Here is a 23,056-nt window from a genome sequence, read left to right on the forward strand (position 1 = left end):
TTTGGCTTGGTGTTGTTTCTAAAAAATATGTAGAAATTTTAGGTTAGTTGAAATTTCCCAGCCAGAAAGGAGCCCGATCTACAGTTGGACTTCAAATATACCAACTAAGCTGTAGACAGCCTACTCCCTCCTATCTTCTTTCCAATGTTTTATTCCCTCAAACCAGAGCTTCCCTGGAAAAGCAATGAAAACTATAACCAGGGTAGGCTCTGCTGCCTTCATCCAAGGTGATTAGCTCATTAATCCTCAGAACATCCTTAGAAAGAAGCAGGTGGCATTATTCTCCATTTTTCACCCACACACACACAAAATAGAGACAATCACTGAGGTCCCACTATGAATGGGTTACAGAGCTAGGCAAAGTGCCCAGGTCTCTAACCACACTCCCATGTTCCTTTTGTACTAATCAAGAAGGACCTTAACAGTGTGTAGTCACTTGCAATCATCCTCAGTGGCCAGTCTTCTGGTAAATGCTTTACAATGGACTCCTGGCTTGGGCTGCCTGCTCCCTGGGGAGGAGGGGAACAGCATACAGCACCCTGCTTAAAGCCACCAGCAGCAGAAAGTGAGGGCCAGCCTCATTTTCCCGGGATCCACCAGGCTCCTCTCTACAACCTTCTACCCTGCCTTACACCCCACAACTCAAATGCCAGCATGGCTACCCGAGACCTCACAGGCAATTCCCGCAAAACACTGCCAGTGAAGTAAACCTAGATGAGAGTAGATAGGACACCTAAATACATAGGCTTTCTCTACCAGACCTTACAGAACAAGAAGCAGTCCATATTTTTGAAGGTATAGCATCACTGCTACTCTCAGCAAAAACCAGTAGTGAATTTAGAAATTATTAACCTGTGAGTTTCCCTTCCCCCATCACTCCTAGGTCCCCAAAAGCACAATGTATCTTGCAGTCATGATATAGGTCTTATCCTATGCCCCCCAACATTTAATCGGTTTTAAAATATTTAGCCTTAGACTATAAGAACTACATTCAGTCAGACCAAACTCTCTAAGTGCTACCTGCTTTAGGCGTTTAAAATAAATACATAAAAACGAAATAAGGCTGCTTATGAGCATGACTAGATCCTTAACCAATGACTAATTCATGCACAGGACCATCACGGTTAATTACCAAAATTTTTTGAGATCGAAATCAGACCCCAGACCTGGCAACCAAATGGGAATACTGACGCTGCAAACAGGGCAAGAAAAACCTTTTGGGTTTTTTTTGTTTTTTTGAGATGAAGTCTCGTTCTGTCACCCAGGCTGCAGTGCAGTGGTTGCTCACTGCAACCTCTGCCTCCAGGGCTCAAGCAATTCTCCTGTCTCAGTCTCCTGAGTAGCTGGGCTTACAGGCGCCCACCACCACACCCAGCTAATTTTTGTATTTTTAGTAGAGACAGGGTTTTGCCATGTTGGCCAGGCTGGTCTCGAACTCCTGACCTCAGGTGATCTGCCCACCTCGGCCTCCCAAAGTGTTAGGATTACAGGCGTGAGCCACCGCCCTGGCCAAGAAAAAGCTCATTAATGTAGCATTCATTACAGGTCAAAATCTTCAGGGAAATTTTAATTAATTCAATTTTTGATATAGTGACTTTAATAAAGTCTAAAAATCAGACTATTTACATGGAGAACTCCTTAACACCGCACATATAAATCATAAAAGCATCTATGAATTGTAGCCTTTCCTCCAAAAGTACATCATCATTTAAACAGTGACAATAACAATTAATATCTGTGGTCACTGCAATAGTACTCAAGAGATTCACATACTTAGCAGTTCAAAAAATTCAGGCAGTTAACACTTAGTCCTGCTTTTTAATGTTAGGCAGTTGAAATTTGTCCTTTATTTGTGCAAATTGATATAATGTCATAGACAAATGTGAAGCAGGCTATCCACCTGTCCAGTGGAATAAGGATAATAACTCACATTTATTGAATATACTGGGTACATGTATCGGGCACTTTGTCTAAGCACTTATACATATTATACCTCCTTTAATCCCTTCAATGGCCTTCTGCAGTAGGTACTATTTCTAATTTAACAAATGAGTAAACCAAAACACAAATTCAGTGACTTGCCCATAGTTACATGTTAATAAGCAGTGGAGACAGGATTCAAACCCAAGTGGACTGGCTCCAGAGCCTGGACCCTTCACCACTGTGCAATGCAACACTGAAACACAGTGAAAGACCAGAGTAACACCCTATTCCAGAACACAGCGTGTGTGCAAAGACAGAAGAGGAGGAAGAAAGCAGACAAAACGAACAAATGACTCCCCATTCATAAAGTATCATGCTAAACCCCTTCCCTATCTCCCCTCTAGCCCATGCCCCAAGTATTCACACATAGAGCAAAAGTTATGATTTGTCCTTTATCATAGACTAAATTCTTTCTAAAATGACCTACCTTCATTAAATTAAAAAACTTACACAGTCAAGATGAACCAAAAGGGGGTTCTTAAAGAGGAATTTCCTTATGGTAACAATTTAGGAAAGTTTTGTACATGTTGAAGGATGACCAGTCCAAACAAGAGGTTCTTCCTGTAACGTCTGGGCCTCAGACTGTCCCACATAGCTAAGACTGTTCCCAACCTCCTCCCTCATCTACCTAGTCGCAGGGGAGTGTGAAAAGGTAGAATATGAGAAGGCAGGACAGGCCAGAGATCAGAGAAGGAACAATCTCTGAGTAGTGCAGAAGGTTTCCACTATGTAAGAAAAGTTTAGTGTCTATGTAAGCAGTCCCCGAAGTAGATCCAAATATTCTTTTTAAAGAAACAGTTATTAAAAGGATTGCTTACGAAGCCATAAACAGAATCTCATAAAAAACAAAAAGATATCATAAAGGCAAGAATTCTAACCACAATACAGTAACACTAGATTTTAACAAGTCAAAGCTACCCACCTCCAAAATCCAAGTCACCTGGAAATCTAAAAACTTCAGAAGTCAAGATTGAAGAAAAAAACAAATTACAGTCATTAAGAAATAAATGTGAATTAGGAAAATTAAAGGTCATCTTAGAATCCCAAAGCAGACCAGGCAGTGGATGCTTCTGTCATCTATCTTCCAGTGAAAACCTCTGGCCAGCAGAGGCCATCCCTGCTCCCAGGAAAGGGATCCCACAGAAGCACAGCCATAAATAATGAGCAATCAATAAGTGATTATGTAATACCGTGAAGGTCACTGGCACAATGACTCCTCCATCCAAGGTTAGTATGTGTTCAAAAGAGAGAATAATTAATCCCATTATCACAGCTTGATAAGATCCCATAAGGTCAGATTCCACTGCTCTGGAAGAATTCTTAAAATTAAGTTGGTTTCCAGAATATGTTTCTCCACCAAGAAAAGAATGCAATGACCAGCTAAACTGTATTTCTCACTGTACTGTACTTCTTTTTACTTTTTAGCAGTAGCCATTCTCCCCGTACGTCTTTATATCACCGTCTCCCAGTATTCTCCTATCAATTTTCATCAATAAGCAGGGGAAAATGACTACTCCTACCTCCAAGGTGTTCATTACCTCTGAATAATTTTTAAATTTGAGTGTTACATGTAATGGGAAAATGGACATAAAATTCAACATAAAGTGAGGATGCAATCTCAGATTAAGACAAAGATTCTCTTTGTATCTAAAGAAGTCAACAGGATCTATATACAGTTTAGCTCTTGCTGAGGGGCACTCCCCTCACCCTAATCATGATTTAAAGGGAGGGTTATTTACAATTTGCAGAAGCAGCTCATTCTTCCCCACTAGTCCGCTTCCATCATTCCACCCTATCTAATATTTGGGGCACAGAATCATGGATCCAATATCACCCCACATTTTCTTCAGGCCTAGCTCATTCAGCACTTTGCAAAGCAAAAAGTAACAAAGGTAGAAGAAATAAAATATGTGCCCAATCTCCTGGGTTTGATACTCTGGGACTCCAATCAACAAAAGTTAAATTCACCTTTGCAAATATGCCAGCCAAGTAAATAAAGGAGGCCCACATCATTATATCTATTACCCACGATATCATAAAAATAAGGTAAATTGTTTTAAAAAAAATAAGTTAATAAAGAAAATGTGGACTGGTAAATTATTTACACATAAACTATTGAAATGCATGTGGAAATGTGAGTGAACAAATATTTCTATAAAACATTCATATGTTTGCATTGGAAGCTAAACTATAACATTACTTGAGCTAATGAACAATATTTATAATATTCAATGAATATCTATAAATTATATTTATATTTCCATTCAAAAGATCTAAAATAAAATTCGTCTAAATTAACAATACTTCTTACCTGAAAATGTCCTAAGGTATTAATCACTTAGCCCTTTTACTTCTATTTCTCCAACTTTCACAAAAAATAACAGGACCAACACACAACAAGAATAGTAAGTATGGCCTCTAATCCCACAGAACTTTCTCTTAAGGTGTACAAATCCTCATCTGTGTATTCTCTGTCCTTCACGTGCAACTCTCCATAAACTTCAACAAAATCACTGAGAATTTTACTTGCATAGGACATATGAGTCTATATTTACAGAAAACTAACAATGTCTCATAGTTCTAAGGAGATGCTTAATACTAAAACACTATCATAAATAAAACATTATGAAGTAGATTGAGCCATGATAGACTGAAGCTAGGTACACTAAGAAATGTGGTAAAATGCCTAATTGCCTGCCCATGTAGTCTGTCCAAATCATTGCCATCAATTTTACCTCTACCTTTTTGGAGCACGTATTTCAAGAAACCTAAAAGTAATCCTATTTTATTAGTAGAATTAAGCTTCCATTATAGGAATTGCTTTTGACACCAGTAAATCACAGATATAACCAACAATAGTTCCTCAAAACGAGGAGACAACTATAAGCCTTTATAATGAATCAAATAATAAACTTAGACTTCATGTCCTATGAACTGGAGCCAAATATAACATGTTGATTACACAGGATATTTCAATGCACATAAGCAAATAATAAACTAACCCAGAACCAATCTGTTAACTAAAATAAGCATCAAACACTTGACCATTCCAATTACTTTATTATTGTAAAAAGAAGTGAATTCAAAGATGTTTGTTGTTGATGATGGTGGTGATGGGATATTTCACTGCTAAGCATTTGTATTTTATAAAAGTGACTCCGGTGATTTCAATATGTGGCTACGGTTAAAAAGCACTGTTTTTAAAGTAAGCACTCTAAAATCCTTCTTTCACTCCCTCCTCCTTTGAAATTCTTTCTCTCCATTATTTAAAGCTAGCAGTGAAAACTTTTAGTTTCCAAGCTAAGGAAGGTCCCTGGAAACATTTACAACAGTGAAAGCGTTCTTCCTTGGCCTTGGCTATACTAGGTGAATGTGGAGTTGGTAGCTTTTAGAAATCTTGCCAATCTGTTAGGAAGCTTGAAAAACACTTTGCTGATTATTAGCACACATATTTTTTAAAGGTTCAAAACATGTGTCATAGAATGACTAGCACAGATAGAAGAGTGTCAAAAGGATGAAAGGATGAGATCAAGGTGTGGGTACTGACTGAAATTTCCAGGTAAAAAGAACAGAAACAATAATAATCATGAACACTTACTACTATAAAGCACTGTACTAAGCTCCTGATACGCATTATCCCTTTTAATCCTCAGAATATCTTAGGTGTGGCCACTATTAATATCCCAGTTTTTCAAATGAGAAAACTGATGCCCAGAAAGGCTAAGTCATTTGTCCAACATCACACACTAGGAAGGGCTGCAGCTAGTATCTGAACCCCAGTAGCTTACTGCTCCAGCAGTCTTACTGCAGGGGAGGGAAGAAACATCCCAATAACGATGATGATGATGGTGATGATCATACTAAATAACAGCAACTAACCCCCATTAGAGCTGTAGATATACTTCCATTGTTATGACTAGTTATTTAAGATAACTAGTACACACATACACACATAGAGTTGTATATTCTCTCCCTTGACCCTCCTCTCTCTCCTTATGTTTCACCTTTCCCAGTACAGCCAACAACTTTTCCAAGGGCCTGTATTTGGGGATCTCTGAGCCATATTACTTCTTTGTTCCAACATTTTTCTATATTTGCAATATAAAAGTAAGAAATTTTTAAAAAATGGTTAACTTTTCTATTAAATACAAATGTTCACGTTTTAAAACTTGAAACAGTATAAAATCAGCCTTAAGCTAGTGAACAAGTATACACAGGTAAGTTTAAGTTTTAGATAATAACATATTAATTATTCTTCCCAAATTAGACAATCAACATGTATTTTTTATTATTGTGTCATGAAGCTCTCCAGTTTCCCTTTCCCAAAAGCTAACAATATGCTCTCCAATTTATAAATAAAAACCAAAGGTCACCACCACTAGTACAGACTAGTATGGCTTCAAGCAGCAAAATTACATGATTCAGGGCTTTCATGTTATTTTGGCACTATGATCTAATCAGAAGAAAAGGAAAATATGCTCACATGCACACATACACACATGCACACAGTGATAAATGACACAAAGTGATAAATGCACATAGTGATAAATGACACAGTGTTTCCAACACTGCATGTTATCCGTCATGCTTTATGTTCTAATGCCAAGGTGGTTACTGAAACTTGTCAACACAGGAAACAATATTTTAAAACTGATCAACTCCTAATTAGAGGTTTAATTATTTTCCTGCCACCAAACTCACCACAGGACAGATGCCACCAAAGGTTCTGACAAAGTCAATGTCTTTATTATTAATTCATTTCCTAAGGGCTTATTTCCAGGGCACTGATGCCAAGAGGAAAAGAACCGAGGCCTTTTGAATATGAGGAACTCCTGGAGCTTGATGGACTTTACTAAAAAAGAGCTGCAAGAATTATACAGTATTCTACAGTATGCATGTCAGTGGTTCCCTCTTTTGAGGATGTTAGGTGCCAGTAAAATTACAAAAAAAAAAAAAGCATTTTGTCCATTTTTCTTTAGGTAAAGGCATTAAAAACATAGCCACCATTTATTTTCACTATAATTTCATAAAAATAAAGCTCCTTTATAATAACAAAGGAAGAGAAAGAACAATCATAGAATAAAAGACAATCCTTCCTTTAAAAAGGAGGGATGGTGCTAGGCACGTTGGCTCCCACACAAAATTCCAGCACTTTGGGAGTCCAAGGTGGGAGGATCGTTTAAAAGCCAGGTGTTTGAGACTAGCCTAGGCAACGCAACGCGACCCCATCTCTACAAAATCAAAAATAAAATAAAATAAAATAAAGGCTGGGCTTGGTGGCATGTGTCTGTAGTCCCAGGTACTTGGGAGGCTGGGGTGAGAGGATCACTTGAGCCCAGGCTGCAGTGAGCCCTAAGTGTGCTACTGTACTCCACCCTAGACAATAGAGTGAGACTTTGTCTCAAAAAGATATAAATAAAAACAAAAAAGAGGGTGGGCAATCATTCCTCATACATAGACACACACACATACACATGCATGTGCACACATACACACATAGAGTTGTATATTCTCTCCCTTGACCTTCCTCTCTCTCCTTATGTTTCACCTTTCCCAGTACAGCCAACAACTTTTCCAAGGGCCTGTATTTGGGGATCTCTGAGCCATATTACTTCTTTGTTCCAACATTTTTCTAGAAACACAGAAAACAGAATTCTAGCTGTAACGACAGTACTGATTTCAACTGTATTTTTTTTTTTTTTTTTTTTTTTTAGACGGAGTCTCACTCTGTTGCCCAGGCTGGAGTGCAGTGGTGCAATCTTGGCTCACTGCAAGCTCTGCCTCCTGGGTTCACGCCATTCTCCTGCCTCAGCCTCCTGAGTAGCTGGGACTACAGGCACCAGTCACCATGCCCAGGCAATTTTTTGTATTTTTGGTAGAGACGGAGTTTCACTGTGTTAACCAGGATGGTCTCGATCTCTTGACCTCGTGATCCGCCCGCCTTGGCCTCCCAAAGTGCTGGGATTACAGGTGTGAGCCACCACTCCGGGCCTTCAACTGTATTTAGATCATCATAAAAGCTGAGAGGATAAATCATACGTTCTGCAATTGTGAAGGAACAGCATCCATGTGAGTCCTTAAAAATCTTAACACAAAATTCCCATGAAACTGCACATACCTCTATTCAAGCACTTGCTACATTACACTGCAACTTTTTTTTTAACTAGCACTACACCTGCCTTGCACGTTTTAATAAACTGTTCGTAGCGGGCGTTTTAGAATATAGTAGGTACGTAATGTTAGTTGAGTAAGTAAATTCTACATATTGCATCTTATTTCCCCATGTTTTCATTTTTAAATTATAAGTTTATTCCTCTAGAAATAAAATTAGACTAAACAATAAAGGAAAAGGCTTGATATAATGCATTTAATAAAATAAATTATTTCCTAGTATATTAATAATATCAAGTCATGAAATGCAAATTTTAAAACTAAGATGGTTTTATGGCCAGGCACGGTGGCTCATGCCTGTAATCCCAGCACTTTGAGAGGCCGAGGTGGGCAGATCACCTGAAGTCGGGAGCTCGAGACCAGCCTGACCAACATGGAAAAACCCCATCTCTACTAAAAATACAAAATTAGCCAGGTGTGGTGGCGCATGCCTGTAATCTCATCTACTCAGGAGGCTGAGGCAGGAGAATCGCTTGAACCCGGGAGGCGAAGGTTGCAGTGAGCCAAGATGGCGCCATTGCACTCCAGCCTGGACAACAAGAGCGAAACTCCGTCTCAGGAAAGAAAAAAAAAAAAAAAACTAGACGGTTTTTTTGGTTTTGTTTTTTTTTTTTGAGTCAGAGTCTCTCCCTGTCACCCAGGCTAGAGGCAATGGCACCATCTCTGCTCACTGCAGCCTCCGCCTCCTGGGTTCAAGAGATTCTCCTGCCTCAGTCTCCAGGGTAGCTGGGACTACAGGCGCGCGCCATCACACCCGGCTAATTTTTTGTATCTTTTAGTAGAGACTGGTTTTAACCATGTTGGCCAGGATGATCTCAAACTCCTGGCCTCGTGATCGCCCACCTCGGCCTCCCAAAGTGCTGGGATTACAGGCAAGATGGTTTTTAATGACTCAATATGTATGAATATAAGGAGTGAAACAAGCAAGCTTATCTGAAAGAACCTAACTAAAAAAAAAAAAAAAAAAAAAAAAAAAAGCACAGTTCTTCAGTTCCCTGAACTATGTTCCCCTATTAATATCCAGTAAGGTAATGTCTCATTTTTTTTAACAATTTATTTAAAACTCGGAATTGACTTTTTAAAATAAACAGAATGGTTTATATTCAAGGATAAGAGAAAAATAGGGAAAAAAATTCAAAATGAAGATGAGTATACAACATTAAGTAGTATAATTTGGAAATGCCCTCTATAGCAAAATAACCTGAAAAATTTGTCATTTATCATTTATAAATGAAAAATGGGAAGGTCTAGTGCAAAGGGCATGGGCTCCTCTCTTCATTCACTCACTCTATCATTCACTGATTTGCCAAATATTCATTGAACACCCACCAACAGCCAGGGACTACTGTGATAATATAACGAAGAGGAGACAAAAGTCCTGAGCTTTACATTCTAGCAGGAAGAGGCAAATAATAGAAACTAAAAATAATAAACATGGTATAATGTGTATACTATGGGGAATAATAGTGTGCAGGGCAAGGGGGACTAGGCACACTGGGGTTGAAGGGTACAATGTTAAGCAGAGTGTTCACCTGGAAGATGACATTTGAGCAAATACTTGAAGGAAGTGGGGTAGTCAGCTGAGGCTGTCTGGGAAAGAGGGTCCAAGGAGGGAAATGGCAAGTGCAAGGTACTCTGGCAGGAAGGCGGCACATGCTGGTGAATCGGATGATCAGCAAAGAAGTGAATGTGGCTGGAGCTGGAGTGGAAAGTGGGGAAGAAAAGGACAGAAGAAAGGACAAGCGGCTGCAGAAGATCATCCTGGGTCTTGTGAGAATCTGGTTCTGAATTAGAATCACACTTTTCCTGTTTACTGACAATGGACAAGCCACTTACTTCTCTGAGCATTAGTTTCCTTGCATGTAAAATTAAGAAAATATACTTTGGCTGGGTTCGGTGGCTCACGCCTGTAATCCCAGCACTTTGGAAGGCCAAGGCGGGCAGATTACCTGAGGTCAGGAGTTCGAGACCAGCCTGGCCAACATGGTGAGACCTCATCTTTACTAAAAATATAAAAATTAGCCAGGCGTGGTGGCATGTGCCTGTAGTCCCAACTACTTGGGAGGCTGAGGCAGGAGAATCACTCAAACCTGGGAGGCAAGGGTTGCAGTGCGCTGAAATTGTGCCACTGCACTCCATCCTGGGTGACAGAGACTCTGCCTCAAAAAAAAAAAAAAAAAAAAGAAGAAAAAGAAAATGTACTTCACAGGGTTGAGTAAAGATTAAACGAAAAATCACTTCTAGGGTGGAAAGTGCTTTCCACAAAAAAGTCATCATTCATTTGACAAATATTTATCAAGTATCTATAAATACTGTATGGAATCGATTTCCTATTTCATAACTTATTAAAACTATCTTCTGTGCAGAAATACTTATATTTGCTATTTCTGGCACATCTTCAAAATTATTTTTAAACAATTTTTTAAATGTATTCTGAAGTGTTTCTAGAAACATTAAATTTTTGACCGGGCATGGTGGCTCACGCCTGTAATCCCAGCACTTTGGAAGGCTGAGGCAGAAGGATCGCTTGAGTCAAAGAGTTCGAGACCAACCTGGGCAACATGGTAAAACTCCATCTCTACCAAAAAAACAAACAAACAAACAAACAAACAACTAACAAAAGATTAGCCAGGCCTGCAGTCTCAGCTACTTAGGAGGTTGAGGTTGGAGGATGGCTGGAGCCCAGGAGGCAGAAGTTGCAGTGAGCCATGATCACACCACTGTACTACAGCCTAGGTGACACAATAAGACCCCGTTTCAAAAAAAATTTTTTTAAAGAAATATTAATTTTTTTGTTAAAATTTTATTCTAGTAATATCAAACTTGAATTAAACAAAGGCCGTCTATTTAGAACTCTCAAATAACCATAACTTGTCTTCTCTTCTGCACTTGTCTTTTAAGACAAGGAGCAAATCATAAAAGCATAATTTGATAAAAAGGAATTATGAAACAAACTTCCAGGATGTGCCTGAGAGTCAGCATCACTGAAGCCCAATTTTCAGTCAGGTTCAGAAGTATGAGAAACAAAAATCTTCAAGAAAAAAGATTTTTTATTTATGCCATGCTTATAAGGTAAGGAAATAAGTTAATGGAACTGAAGATTTTCAGCAAGCACATAACATTCAATTGACCTCCCCTCTTCCAAACCCGGCCAAAAAAATGGCAATAAAAGAAGACATTATTTTCAAGCATTTCAAGGATAAAATGGCCTATCTACTTTCCATTTGTTTTGAAGATTAACGTCAATGCCAATTATTTCAGAATAAAATGAACCTGTAGCTATTTTAACAGCCCACTTATCTGTTAATTCATAATTTATAGTTGATCAAAGTCATCATGAAACTTAAAAAAAAGTTTTAAAAATACAAAAAAAAAAACAAAAAACAAAAAACAACAACAGCAAGAGTTAATCCAATGTTGCAATGCCAGCTTAGAGATGCTATTTTTGAACCTCTGTTGGGAGTTTTAAAGTATGAGAGCTTAAGCTCCTGAGATTGACACAGGACTGAGTACAGTGGAATAGCTTCTAATCCCAAGAGTAATACAGAGTGTACATTTATAATTAAAGTCATAATCTCGGCAGTAAAATCCAGGGATGGCATGGAGTACACAGGCATGTAGTACACAGTCCCCTAATTGTGAAGCTCTCCCATGCTTCATACAAAGGACACTACTTAATTATTATAGTTAAATACAAATGTAAGCCCACATAAAAGAGTTGAGGAAAACCAAAATTCAAATCTGAAATACCATGCCAAGAGACATGAAACCCATTTCAAAGCTTTATTTCCTAGTGTGTATAAAAGCAAAATTATTCAAGCATAAAACAATAAAGACGGAGAAACTTCCAAGTGTGTACTTATGTATGTATGTGTGTATACGGTTATGTACAGTTTTGGGTATATGACTCCAAAATAAAAACTTGGAGACTAGTAATGCAGAGAGTTTAAAAAGGACAGCAAACATGTCTGGGCAGCTTAACACTTTCGGAGCAAAAAAGTATTTAAAAACACTATTGGCCGGGTGCGGTGGCTCATGCCTGTAATCCCAGCACTTTGAGAGGCCGAGGCGGGCAGATCACGAGGTTAGGAGATTGAGACCAACCTGGCTAACAAGTGAAGCCCCGTCTCTACTAAAACCACAAAAAATTAGCCGGGCGTGGTGGTGGGCGCCTGTAGTCCCAGCTACTCGAGAGGCTGAGGCAGGAAAATGGCGTGAACCTGGGAGGTGGAGTTTGCAGTGAGCCGAGATCGGGCCACTGCACTCCAGCCTGGGCAACAGAGCGAGACTCCATCTTAACAAAAAGAAAAAACACTATTTACAACATGTTCCTTCTATGCTGCTGGTTTCCTGGCCACAAAACATCCATCTCCAACGGTAAGGCAGTCACTGGAACCTAAAAATATGCATGCCTACAGTGCAATTCTAAGCATAGTCTTTTTCTCAATCTTGATATAATTCAGCATTCTATGTCTAATATTGCAATCCAGAGTTTAGCTAAACGTGCCACGGGATAGTACAAACATTTTCTCTTCAGATTATACTGAAAATTACTTTCCCTTTCAGAAAACATATTATATAACTCTATCTTCCACTCAAGGAGCCAGATCACATATGAGAAATAAGAGTTGGCCTTAATAAGTATAATAAAGTTAAAACTAAGCTCGGCAACTAGGTCCACTATCTCAAAAGTCTGTCAGTTATAATTCTGGAAAAACATCACAGAAATGTTTAAGATGTCAAATGAATTCAATTTCTTTCAGCATAATTGGGAACTTGAAAGAAAAATGTAAGCCCATTCTGCATTCTTCCAGATGATTGAGGTTGTCCTTAGGGTCACACACACCCGGACTTTGAAACTGGGGGACCTGGGTTCTAATCAGGCTCCAGCTGGGCAATTTTGGGCAGTATAGTGTGACAGCTAAGACGATGGGCTACAGAGTTAGACTGCCTGGAGTCCAAGGTCAGCTTTGCCATTTCCTAGCTGGAAAGCTTAGATGAGTCTCCTCATCTATAAATGAGGGGATAATAACAGCATCTACCCCACAGACTTTACTTAAGCATTAAGTGAGTACATAAAAATAAAAACACATAGAAGAGTATCTGGGACACATTTGGTGGTCAGTAAACTTTAGCTGCTCAATTAATGTTGTTGTGAAAAAGCACCACTGGAGCTTTAGTATCTTTTACAAAATGAGCCTAGAAATAGTAGCTTTGTCACAGTGATAGCTCAAGTGTTTGAGACATAGAATGTTTATTGAATATTTTCCATATTCTAGGCATTGTGTGAAACACAATGCCAGGTTTTTGTGGGTTTTTTTCAAAAATGAACAATATAAATTGTTGATATATATAGATCTCCCCTCCCTTTTTGGTATGTCTGGTTGTGTAAAGCATATTTGAAGAAAATAATATTGAGCTTGACCTACTAATACCCAGTGAAATAACTTCAAAATAAAGTTGTAACTTGATTAGAGGAAAGGTAAGATGCTGACTCAATAGGTGAAATGAATCAGCTGTCAGTACATGCATCCGCAACATGTCAAAATACTGAAGGGTGAAGAGAGTTAGCATTTGGATGGAAGAATGAATGACAAACAGAGCATTTGGGACAGAGAAGCAAGAATTTATGAAGACTGCAACAATCTGGATGAGCACTGCCAAAATAAGGACACCACTTGGGTCTCACACATCAAGGCTTCCTCTTATATAATCAGGTTTATGCTAAGTGTGCAAAGGAAACAAGCAAGCAATGCTTGATAGCTTTGTCCTTGGAGTCAACATTTTAAATTAGTATCATACTCACAAATACTAATACTTATACATACTAACTAAAAGTAATAATAGTAACTTAACACTTAGAGTTCTTTACAACATATTCAAAATAAACAGTATTAACCTCCCACTAAAATAACATAAAATACTAAACCACTTCAAAGTATTTATAAACCTTTCTTTTCCCCACACACTCTGTTATTTAGAGATCTAAGGTCTTAACTAAAATTTTGCAAACTTTTAATTGCCTCCTAGAAGGGTTCAGACTAAGTCTGGAAGGGATATGATAGGTGATTTCAACCTTCCCACAACACGAATTTGTTTAGAATCTACCATGTTTAACCTAATCATTCATTCACTCATTCCACAAATATTTACAGATGACTTTTTACATTCCATGCACTAGTCTAGGCTATAAATATACATTATTAAGCAAAACCAAACTTCATGTTCTTAGCCTTCATGAAACTTACAGACCAAATGGAGAGAAACCCTAATTAAATGACCATATAGATAAATATAAAAGTTAAAACATTTTACATTACAAAAAAAGGTACAAGAAGATATTATAAGAGCATATATTATAAAGAATGAAAACAAATGGATCTACTCTCAAAAAAAGTACAGTCCAGGTGGAAGCAAGATTTGCACATATTAATAACAGCAAAAAATACAATTAAAGTATCTAAATCTCATGGACCAAGTTGAGAGACAGAAAAGAAAAGAGCACCTGACAAGGAAATGGACCTCCAGCTTAGGTCCTTCATTATGTCCTCTCATTAAAATCTTACAAAAATCTTGCCTAATACATGTTAATATTCCCATTTTACCTATAAGAGAACCGAGGCTGGATTATATTCAGTTTTATTATTCTGGGTCAATGGCTAATGTGTAGAAACAACTTCACTACAAAGAACCAGAAGGAATAATTTTACACCAAAATGAAATACTTCTGCTCCACTTATTTGGACAGACAAATGTGGCAGTAGGATTATAAAGAATAAACAGTGATTTTTGTCCTCTTCATCTCCTACCTTCCCACCACCCCCACTTTTTTTGAGACAAGGTCTCACTCTGTCACCCACGCCAGAGTGCAATGGCACAGTCACAGCACACTGTAGCCTCAACCTCCCTGGCTGAAGCAATCCTCCCACTTCAGCCTCCCAAGTGGCTGGGACTACAGGCATGCCCCACCACACCTAGCTAATTTTTGTAGTTTTTGTAAACATAGTGTTTCACTATGTTACCCAGGGTGGTCTTGAACTGCTGGGCTCAAGGGATCCTGCCACCTGGACCTCCCAAAGTGCTGGGATTACAAGCGTGAGCCCCTGCGTCCGGCCTCCTACCTCCCTACTATAGCCCACTTCCAACTCCCAAGGCACACAGTATTCCACAATCACACTCTGCACTCACAACCTTTCCATACTTTAAAAAAAAAAAAAAAAAACTGACTTGCCCTCTGATAATGTGGTGGTTGATTATCCTGTCTGCTAAAGAGTTAAGGGATTATCTCTAGGAAGAACATATTTATATTATTAAAAAACACTTCATAGTAACAATAACAAAATGGCTTCATCCAATTGCATAATTTTAATAGGAATTTCCAGCATAAAACAAGCAAATTATCTGAAGACTCTACTGACAGCTAATCTACTTTCACAGGATCACAAAGCAAGCCTTTATCAACAGATTTTAAAAAAAAAAAAAAAAGTGGCTGAGCACAATGGCTCACACCTATAATCCCAGCACTTTGGGAGGCTGAGGTGGGAAGATCAACACAGAAAGACCCTCGTCTCTACCAAAAAAAAAAAAAAAAAAAAATTAAAGCATCCTAATAAAAAGAGAAAATGTCTAATTCTGAAATTTTGACAATTCACATCGCTTGCTTGTACCATTAATGCACCCTGATATTACAAAAGTGACCAAGCAATAGCTTCTGAGCCATTTCTTACACCACCCTGAAGTCCAAAGACAAGCATAGCATGCAGATGACAACACTTCTTTGAAAAAAACCAAGTGGGGCAAGTTCAAGAGAGACCACTCTCAATGACATTCATCTAGATTCCAGAAACTCTCATATTACATAAATCTGCAAAAACACACACCAGGCTCTCTTTGGGAATGGAGAGTACACATAAAAATGTGTATGTTTCAAATTTCTGATAAAACCAGATGTCTTATGTCTAGATTGTTCATAGACCCAGATGGACCAGAAGAACCTCATTCATACAACTCTCACAATTTTTCAGAATCTATCGTCTATTGAAAATACCATGATCTCCTACAGACAGTATACTCTTTTAGGATCTTGACTATAAACAATGTCAAAATATACTTTAATTAATGAATGAATAATCCAAAATAAACAAGAGTCACTGAAGACAGGTCAAGTATTAGAACATTCTAAAGAGCCATTTCCTGTTTCACAATAAATAGTTCTTTCTGAAAATCTTGAATGAGTCATCTTTTCCCAGTCATATCATGTATACATAATAGTAAAAACTTAGTAAGCACTTACTCTGTGGCAGTCACTGTTCTCAGAAGTTTACATGTATTAACTTCTTTAACCTTCTCTACAACGCTGTGAGGTAGGTATTACCAACCTTATTTTTACATATAAAAAATTGACCCAAAGATATTTAGTAACTTGCCCACCATCACACAGCTGGAAAGCGGGCCCTGCTGAGCTTCAGACCTCCACAACCTGGTACCTGTACACTATCCCACCTCTGCTAAAGACTAATGAGAGCTGGCTTCTCACTACTGATCATTTTTGTTTTCATCTAACACCTACAACACACACTGGAGAACCATCTGGAAGGGTTAATCTTCCTAACAGACTCCTTAACATAGATTGAGGCAGACAAGCATTCTGTCATCTATCTCCTCTTTGCACCAAGCAAAATGCAACTACCAAGGGTTAGAAAGATTCTCCAGTTGGCCTGTTATTTCTGTTAATATTTAAAAGCCCTCTCAGGCTGGGCACAGTGGCTCATGCCTGTCATCCCAGCATTGTGGGAGGCCAAGGAAGGTGGATCACCTGAGGTCAGATGTTCGAGACCAACCTGGCCAACATGGTGAAACCCCATCTCTACTAAAACTACAAAAATCAGTCGGGCATGGTGACAGGCACCTGTAATCCCAGCTACTCGGGAGGCTGAGGCAGGAGAATTGGTTGAATCCAGGAGGCGGACGTTGCAGTGAGCTGAGATCACACCATTGCACTCCAGCCTGGGCGACAAGAGTGAATCTCCGTCTCAAAAAATAAAATAAAATAAAGGACCCCTTCACATTAGTGTTAAGTCTCTCAAAAGATGATTCGAAGCCTTCTCTAACCTTCCAGCCTTCTCCTTTGCACTAAAGCTGGCTTACTTTAAGACTTCAACCTTCTTTGTTTGGATTTCATTTACTGTTCAGGAAAATGTAATGACACACAGGTTTGGTCGTTTCATTTTGTTCTGAACACCTGACATTTGTTGAACTCGCATACGATTTGGAGTCTAACTGAGAGTTCAAACCTGTATTGTCACCAGCACAGCCTAAGGTCAAGAAGAAAGTCAGTTAGGTTGAACTGCTTTCAGCTAGTGATGGGACCAAAAGGAAGCATGAATAAAACAAGGAATAAACAAAGGAAAGGTAGAAGATATTTTAGGCAAGAACAGCATGGAGGTAAGAGTGAGCACATTACGGAAGAAATTATAAGAGACGCATGTCTAGGGCATGGAAGACAGGTGACTAGAAAGAGTGGGAAACAAGAGGGAGGAATGAGGACATACCTGGCCAGCAAGGACTTTACAAACTGCAGGGTAATCTGGGTTTCATGTGGCTGACCACACAGAAATGTTGGACAGGAGCAAACATAATGAGAAGGGTTTTGGGGGGGTTGATGGGAGGCAATCAAATTAGCCAAAAACAATGTCATCGAACCAAGCATGAAGAGTTATGAGGGCTTATACGAAGCTGATGGCCGTGGAAGAAGAGAAAAAAAGAAGACTGAGATACCAGAAGGTCAGAAACAAAGGGATTTTTTAAATTACATTAGATATAGCAGAAAAGAAAGACAGTCAAAGATTACTAATGTTTCCAGGTTGGGAGAATAATGATACTGTCGGTAAAAATGAAATAATCAGACAGAGAAGTTAGTCAAGGAAGTTCATGAACTGTAGTGGCAACAATGGAATGTGAGGTAACTCCAAGGGAGAAAAAGACTGGAAATAGAACTGGAAACAAGGGGCTAAATTAAACGGTAGAGATTCCAGAGTTTTCCCATAAAGGTGTAAGTTGAAATCAAAGGAACAGATAGCTCAATGACTGAGTAAGTGGAAAACTAAGAATAGAAGATTAAAAATGGAACCATGGGGCAGCTAGAGACAAGATAAAACTCAACAATGAGGCAGAAAACTCAGCATAGAAAGAGACAGAGAACCAAGATGAAGTGCCCGCAAAAACGAAGTAAAGCTCTGAGACATTTTCCAGTGCTAACAGTGTATAAAGATATACAAGAGTAAAACCTTCTGTAATTTTAAAGAAATGCCTCTAAATGCTAATGAAACAACCAAAACAGCTCTCTAGGAAGTCTGAGAAATGTCTGATGCAATCAGACTCAAGAGGCTGGGACAGGGCTAATTGTAATTTGGTTTTGGTGTGGATTTTATTAAATGAAAAAGAGTAACAGGAAAGGGGGATGAGATGGAGAGAGAAAATCAAGTCTGTTAAAGTTTTTAGAAACTTGGGAGTTTTAACCCACATGCATTTGACTTTAACATTAAATTCTAATTAGTGATTTCAGAAAAAGTGCAATAGAAAAGCCAAGGTGAAAAGAAAATAGTGAAAGGTAAAGAGAAGGAACCTGGATTTAATTCCAGATTAAGTAAAGAATCATGATAGTATTAAAGTTGGAGTACGCATATGGTTTGTATTATTAAAACCTAAGGGAGAAATATGAATACGCTTTGTATTGTTAAAAAGATCACTCTGGTCACTATGAGTTCAATGAATGGAAAAGAGGCAAGATAAGAAACAGGGACACCAGTTAGGAGACTACAGCTACACAGGAGGCAACTGTTATAGAATCATGATAAGGACTGGAGACAAAGTGGACAAATTAGAGATAATTTACTGTAGAAAGAATTGGTAGAAATCAATTGTGCTTGCTGATAGAAACTACTCTGGGGGGAGAGTACACAGGTGAAAAGTGACTAAGACAGAGAGGGGTCAAAGGTGACTCTTGGCACTTGCCCCACTTCTCCATGTTCAGTGGGTGGGAGCCAGGTTGTCTGGTTTGAGCACCTGGGTGAACAGCGGAGTCAGCAGGTAAAAGAGGGAAGAAATAGTTTGGTAGGGGAAATCAAGTGTTTCACCGACAATGTGTTACATTAGAGATGTTTATAAGACATATACATGGAGATGTATTGTATATACAAGACCAAAGTCTGAAAAGGGTGAGGTGGAGATAGAAATGTGGGCACCTCAGCTGGGCGTGGTGGCATGCTCCTGTAATCCCAGCTACTTGGGAGACTAAGATGGGAGGATGGCTTTAACCCAGGGAGGTTGAGGCTGCAGTGAACCACAACTACACCACTGCACTCCAGCCTGGGCAAGACAGTGAGACTCCATCTCAAAAAAAAAATAAAATAAAATAAGAAAAGCAAAAGGAATGTCATATTTGGAAGGAAAAAAAGTAAGAAAAGAAATGGGGGCACCAACCATATATAAATGGTAATATATAAGTGGTCTTAAAGCCAATAGGATGGATGAACTCACCTATGGCAAGAGTGCAGAAAGTGAAGCAGAAGGAGCTCTCAACAAACCCAACACTTACAAGTTGAGTAGAGGAGGAAGAGCCAGGTAAAAGAATGAGAAGAAACAGCCAGAGGCAAAAGGAAAACCTGAGCAGGGTCACAGAAGCCAAAGAAGAGCATGTTTCCACACGGAAAATTTCCACAAAATTGGACAAGTGTCCAATGTTGCTGAGACATGAGACATGGAGGTGGCCCTGACAACAGTAATTTAAGTGAATGATCAACAGTAATTTAAGCGATGATCAAGGCAGATCAACCCACACCTCACCCTCCCTGCCCTATCAACATAGCTTATCACTTCTTTGCTTCTTTTTCTTGGGTCTTTCAGCATCTATTCCTGCCTTCGACAACTCTTTCTCAAATTCAAACTTCCCTAGAGAAAGGTTCTGCTGGAACACCATTTCACTCTCATCTCTGTTGGGTAGAAGCTCTGGGCCACACTACGCCTTGCCTATAGATTGGATGGTCTTGGATCACGAAGCCACCCAATCCGGTCACGTGAAACCAGAACACACGTACCACATGACACACCCATTAGAAGGGGGTGTTCTGGATATAAAGGGGCAGTCTAAGTCCTGGCCTGTTTCCAACACACTTTACAAATACTTAAATCAAAGACCAATGAGCAATTTTAGTGAGGAAAGTCTAAGGAATCTTATAAATTCTAGGCAGTTTACTTTTTCTTAACTTGGGATGGGTATCCATATATTTTTATCAATATATGACTGTTTTTTATATCTTACAATTAGTTTACAAAAATTATTTATAATCTCTCATTTAGATAATACATCGAAGACCGACAATTTTTAGAGGAAAAACTACAAAGGTAAAGAAAAACTGTTTATAGGGATGAAGTCACAACATTTAACACAATGATTTAAAGAAAAAAGCTGCCTAGAAGTGGCTTTTAAAACTTTTATGATAAAATGTTTTTAAAATGTAAGAAAAGATAGTAATTTTTTAATAGCATGCATTCATTCCCTATTAAAAAGAAGGAAAAAGTTTCCATCCAAAAATATTCAGGCCCTATAATTTTAACCCACAGGAAAGCCAAGCTAAAATGAAAAAACATTCAAAGGGAAGTTTACAGTGGAAACTCTGACAAATGCTTAACTACAGTGTCATGCACAGCACTGCTATTGTATGCACGTCTATATATTCAAACTTGAATACACACATTCTTCATTTCAATTAATGGCCATAAAAATAGAGGATTATGATACTCAAATCTTGTATATGTCATTGATAAACCTAAACAACAACAAAAAAAGTAAAAGCATTAACACAAGCTGGAGTCAGAATATTCCACAAACGATGCCCTCACATTTGAAAGTAGGAAGAATGCTAACTTAAACCTGTATAATGCTCAAGGTTTTCAAGCATTCTCAAAATGTATTATTTCTTCTCCCCCCCCCCCCCCACCTTTTGCTTTTTGTTGTTGTTGTTGTTGTTGTTCTCATGGAAGGCACAACACTGAATCAAAATGAGTTATTTCATGTAATGACCCTACCAACCCAGTGAGCTAGACTGGCTAGGTTTGATACTTACTTTGCAACTGAAAAACCCAAATTCACCAAAGATAAAGGATTTGCTCAAAATTACATATATTTCAGTAACAGAGACCATATTCAAGTACATATCCTATAGGCTACAAAAAGACCACTCCTCCTTCCACTAAATTTTATATTATTAACAACATATCCTTTAATAAGGAGACTTCAAATCCCTGCTGAATCAGTTCAAATATCACATACCATACTCTGACTTCTAAATCAGACTCTACTATCCACCCAAGTAATAGTTATATTAATCAATCAATGGTTAGCAGTTCTTAGGCATTCAATGCCCTACTATGTGTGTGTATTACCAGCACACAGAACTCATACTACTGGTGGTCACTGTTCTTCTATCCTTAGAATTTTAAGAGCCTTTAGATCCATTAACAATTAGTAATCATAAAATAATCTATAAATTACTTATTCATGACATTCACAAATAAGATCATATATTTAACACAAACTTAACTGAATAAGAAGTTGCTTTATTATACCTGACTAGTGTCCACTAACAGCTGAAAACTAAGAACAAGATGAATCACTTAGACTGTAAAGTAGTACAGTCTATTGTATGACTTTACTACACACGAAATATGAATCCAATACATCTCCATTTCTAAACGGTGATTTACAAGGACCAAATCTCCACACCTCCCATTTAATTCATGGGCTGTTCTCGGGAGTATGCTTATAACGGCCACAATACCTACTAAATATTTGGATTACAGCCATGGAATATCAGCATCTGCACCATTTCATAAAAAAGAAACCCATTATCATTAAAAAATCAAGACAGCATATACTACTACTACTACACCTACTACACATCTGCCTCAGCCAAACACAATAGACCATCTAAAAGCAAATGTGCAAAATGGTAATATTAAATAATATAAATAACCACTGTTTACTGAGTACGCAATACATTCCAGGAACTGCCAACCTGCTTTAATGATAACAACAATAAAAATTGCAGCTAACATTTATTGAGCCTTGATAATGAGCCAGGCAATGTTCTATGTGGTTTACAGAAATTATTTCACAACATCACACATTACAAATGGAGAATCCAAGATACATAGAGACTAAGTATTTCACCCAAGGTCATATTGGCAATTAAAAGAGGGGAGGGAAGGAGAGAAAAAAAGCAGTAATGGAAAAAGATGGGAAGGAGAGGGGAAGAGGAAATAAGAAAAAAAAAGGGAAAAACAAATTAGATCCATTACCTATAAAACTTAATTGCCAAATAAATACAAATATTAATTTTAAGAAAGGTCCTTAAACCTTTTCAAAGAAAAGTGTAAGGCAGCCATAAGGTTAAGGGTCTCTTATGTATACAATACAGAATCCTACTGAAAAAGTTCTTAATAAAAACATACACTGAAGCAGCACATACACTAAAATTGGAATGATACAGAGAAGATTAGCATGGCCCCTTTCAAGAGAAAAAAATTTAAATATATATATATAATTTTTAAATGTATACTGAAACTACAAATCCAAAAATCCATGAAAGAAACAATGAAATCCAACTGATATTGCTCTTACGCAAAACATGGACAAACAATTCAGCTTGGAGATCCTTCAAATATTCACTTGAGCTTGCTTTCCCACTTCAGATGGGGAAATAAAAATGACACAGCTTAGCTTCAGTTAATACTTGGTTACCTGCTGAAACTACGTATAAGGAAACCAAAGAAGGGCAAATTGAATAAAGGTTTTTATGATGTGCATATCTATCCTGTAGAACTGAAAACAGACTATTTTCAA

At 38.2% G+C, this 23,056-nt stretch overlaps 1 protein-coding gene and 1 pseudogene across 4 annotated transcripts in view; one reads left to right on the plus strand and one right to left on the minus strand.

Moving 5' to 3' along the window:
- PPP2R5E (protein phosphatase 2 regulatory subunit B'epsilon) overlaps nucleotides 1-23,056 on the minus strand; it is a 170,757-nt gene that overhangs the window by 83,748 nt on the left and 63,953 nt on the right. The window contains exon 1 of one of the 4 annotated variants that reach the window (XM_007986921.3): nucleotides 2,906-3,087. The exons of the other annotated variants lie outside the window; for them this stretch is intronic. Within the exon in view, the coding sequence (XP_007985112.1) occupies nucleotides 2,906-3,017 (112 nt within the window). The 5' untranslated portion in view covers nucleotides 3,018-3,087. Of the gene's footprint in view, nucleotides 1-2,905; nucleotides 3,088-23,056 lie in introns of those variants that run through there. 4 annotated transcript variants of the gene reach the window in all.
- LOC119619240 (U6 spliceosomal RNA) lies at nucleotides 22,664-22,762 on the plus strand (annotated as a pseudogene).

The sequence above is a fragment of the Chlorocebus sabaeus genome, chromosome 24 (genome assembly GCF_047675955.1).
Source record: "Chlorocebus sabaeus isolate Y175 chromosome 24, mChlSab1.0.hap1, whole genome shotgun sequence".
NCBI lineage: Eukaryota > Metazoa > Chordata > Mammalia > Primates > Cercopithecidae > Chlorocebus > Chlorocebus sabaeus.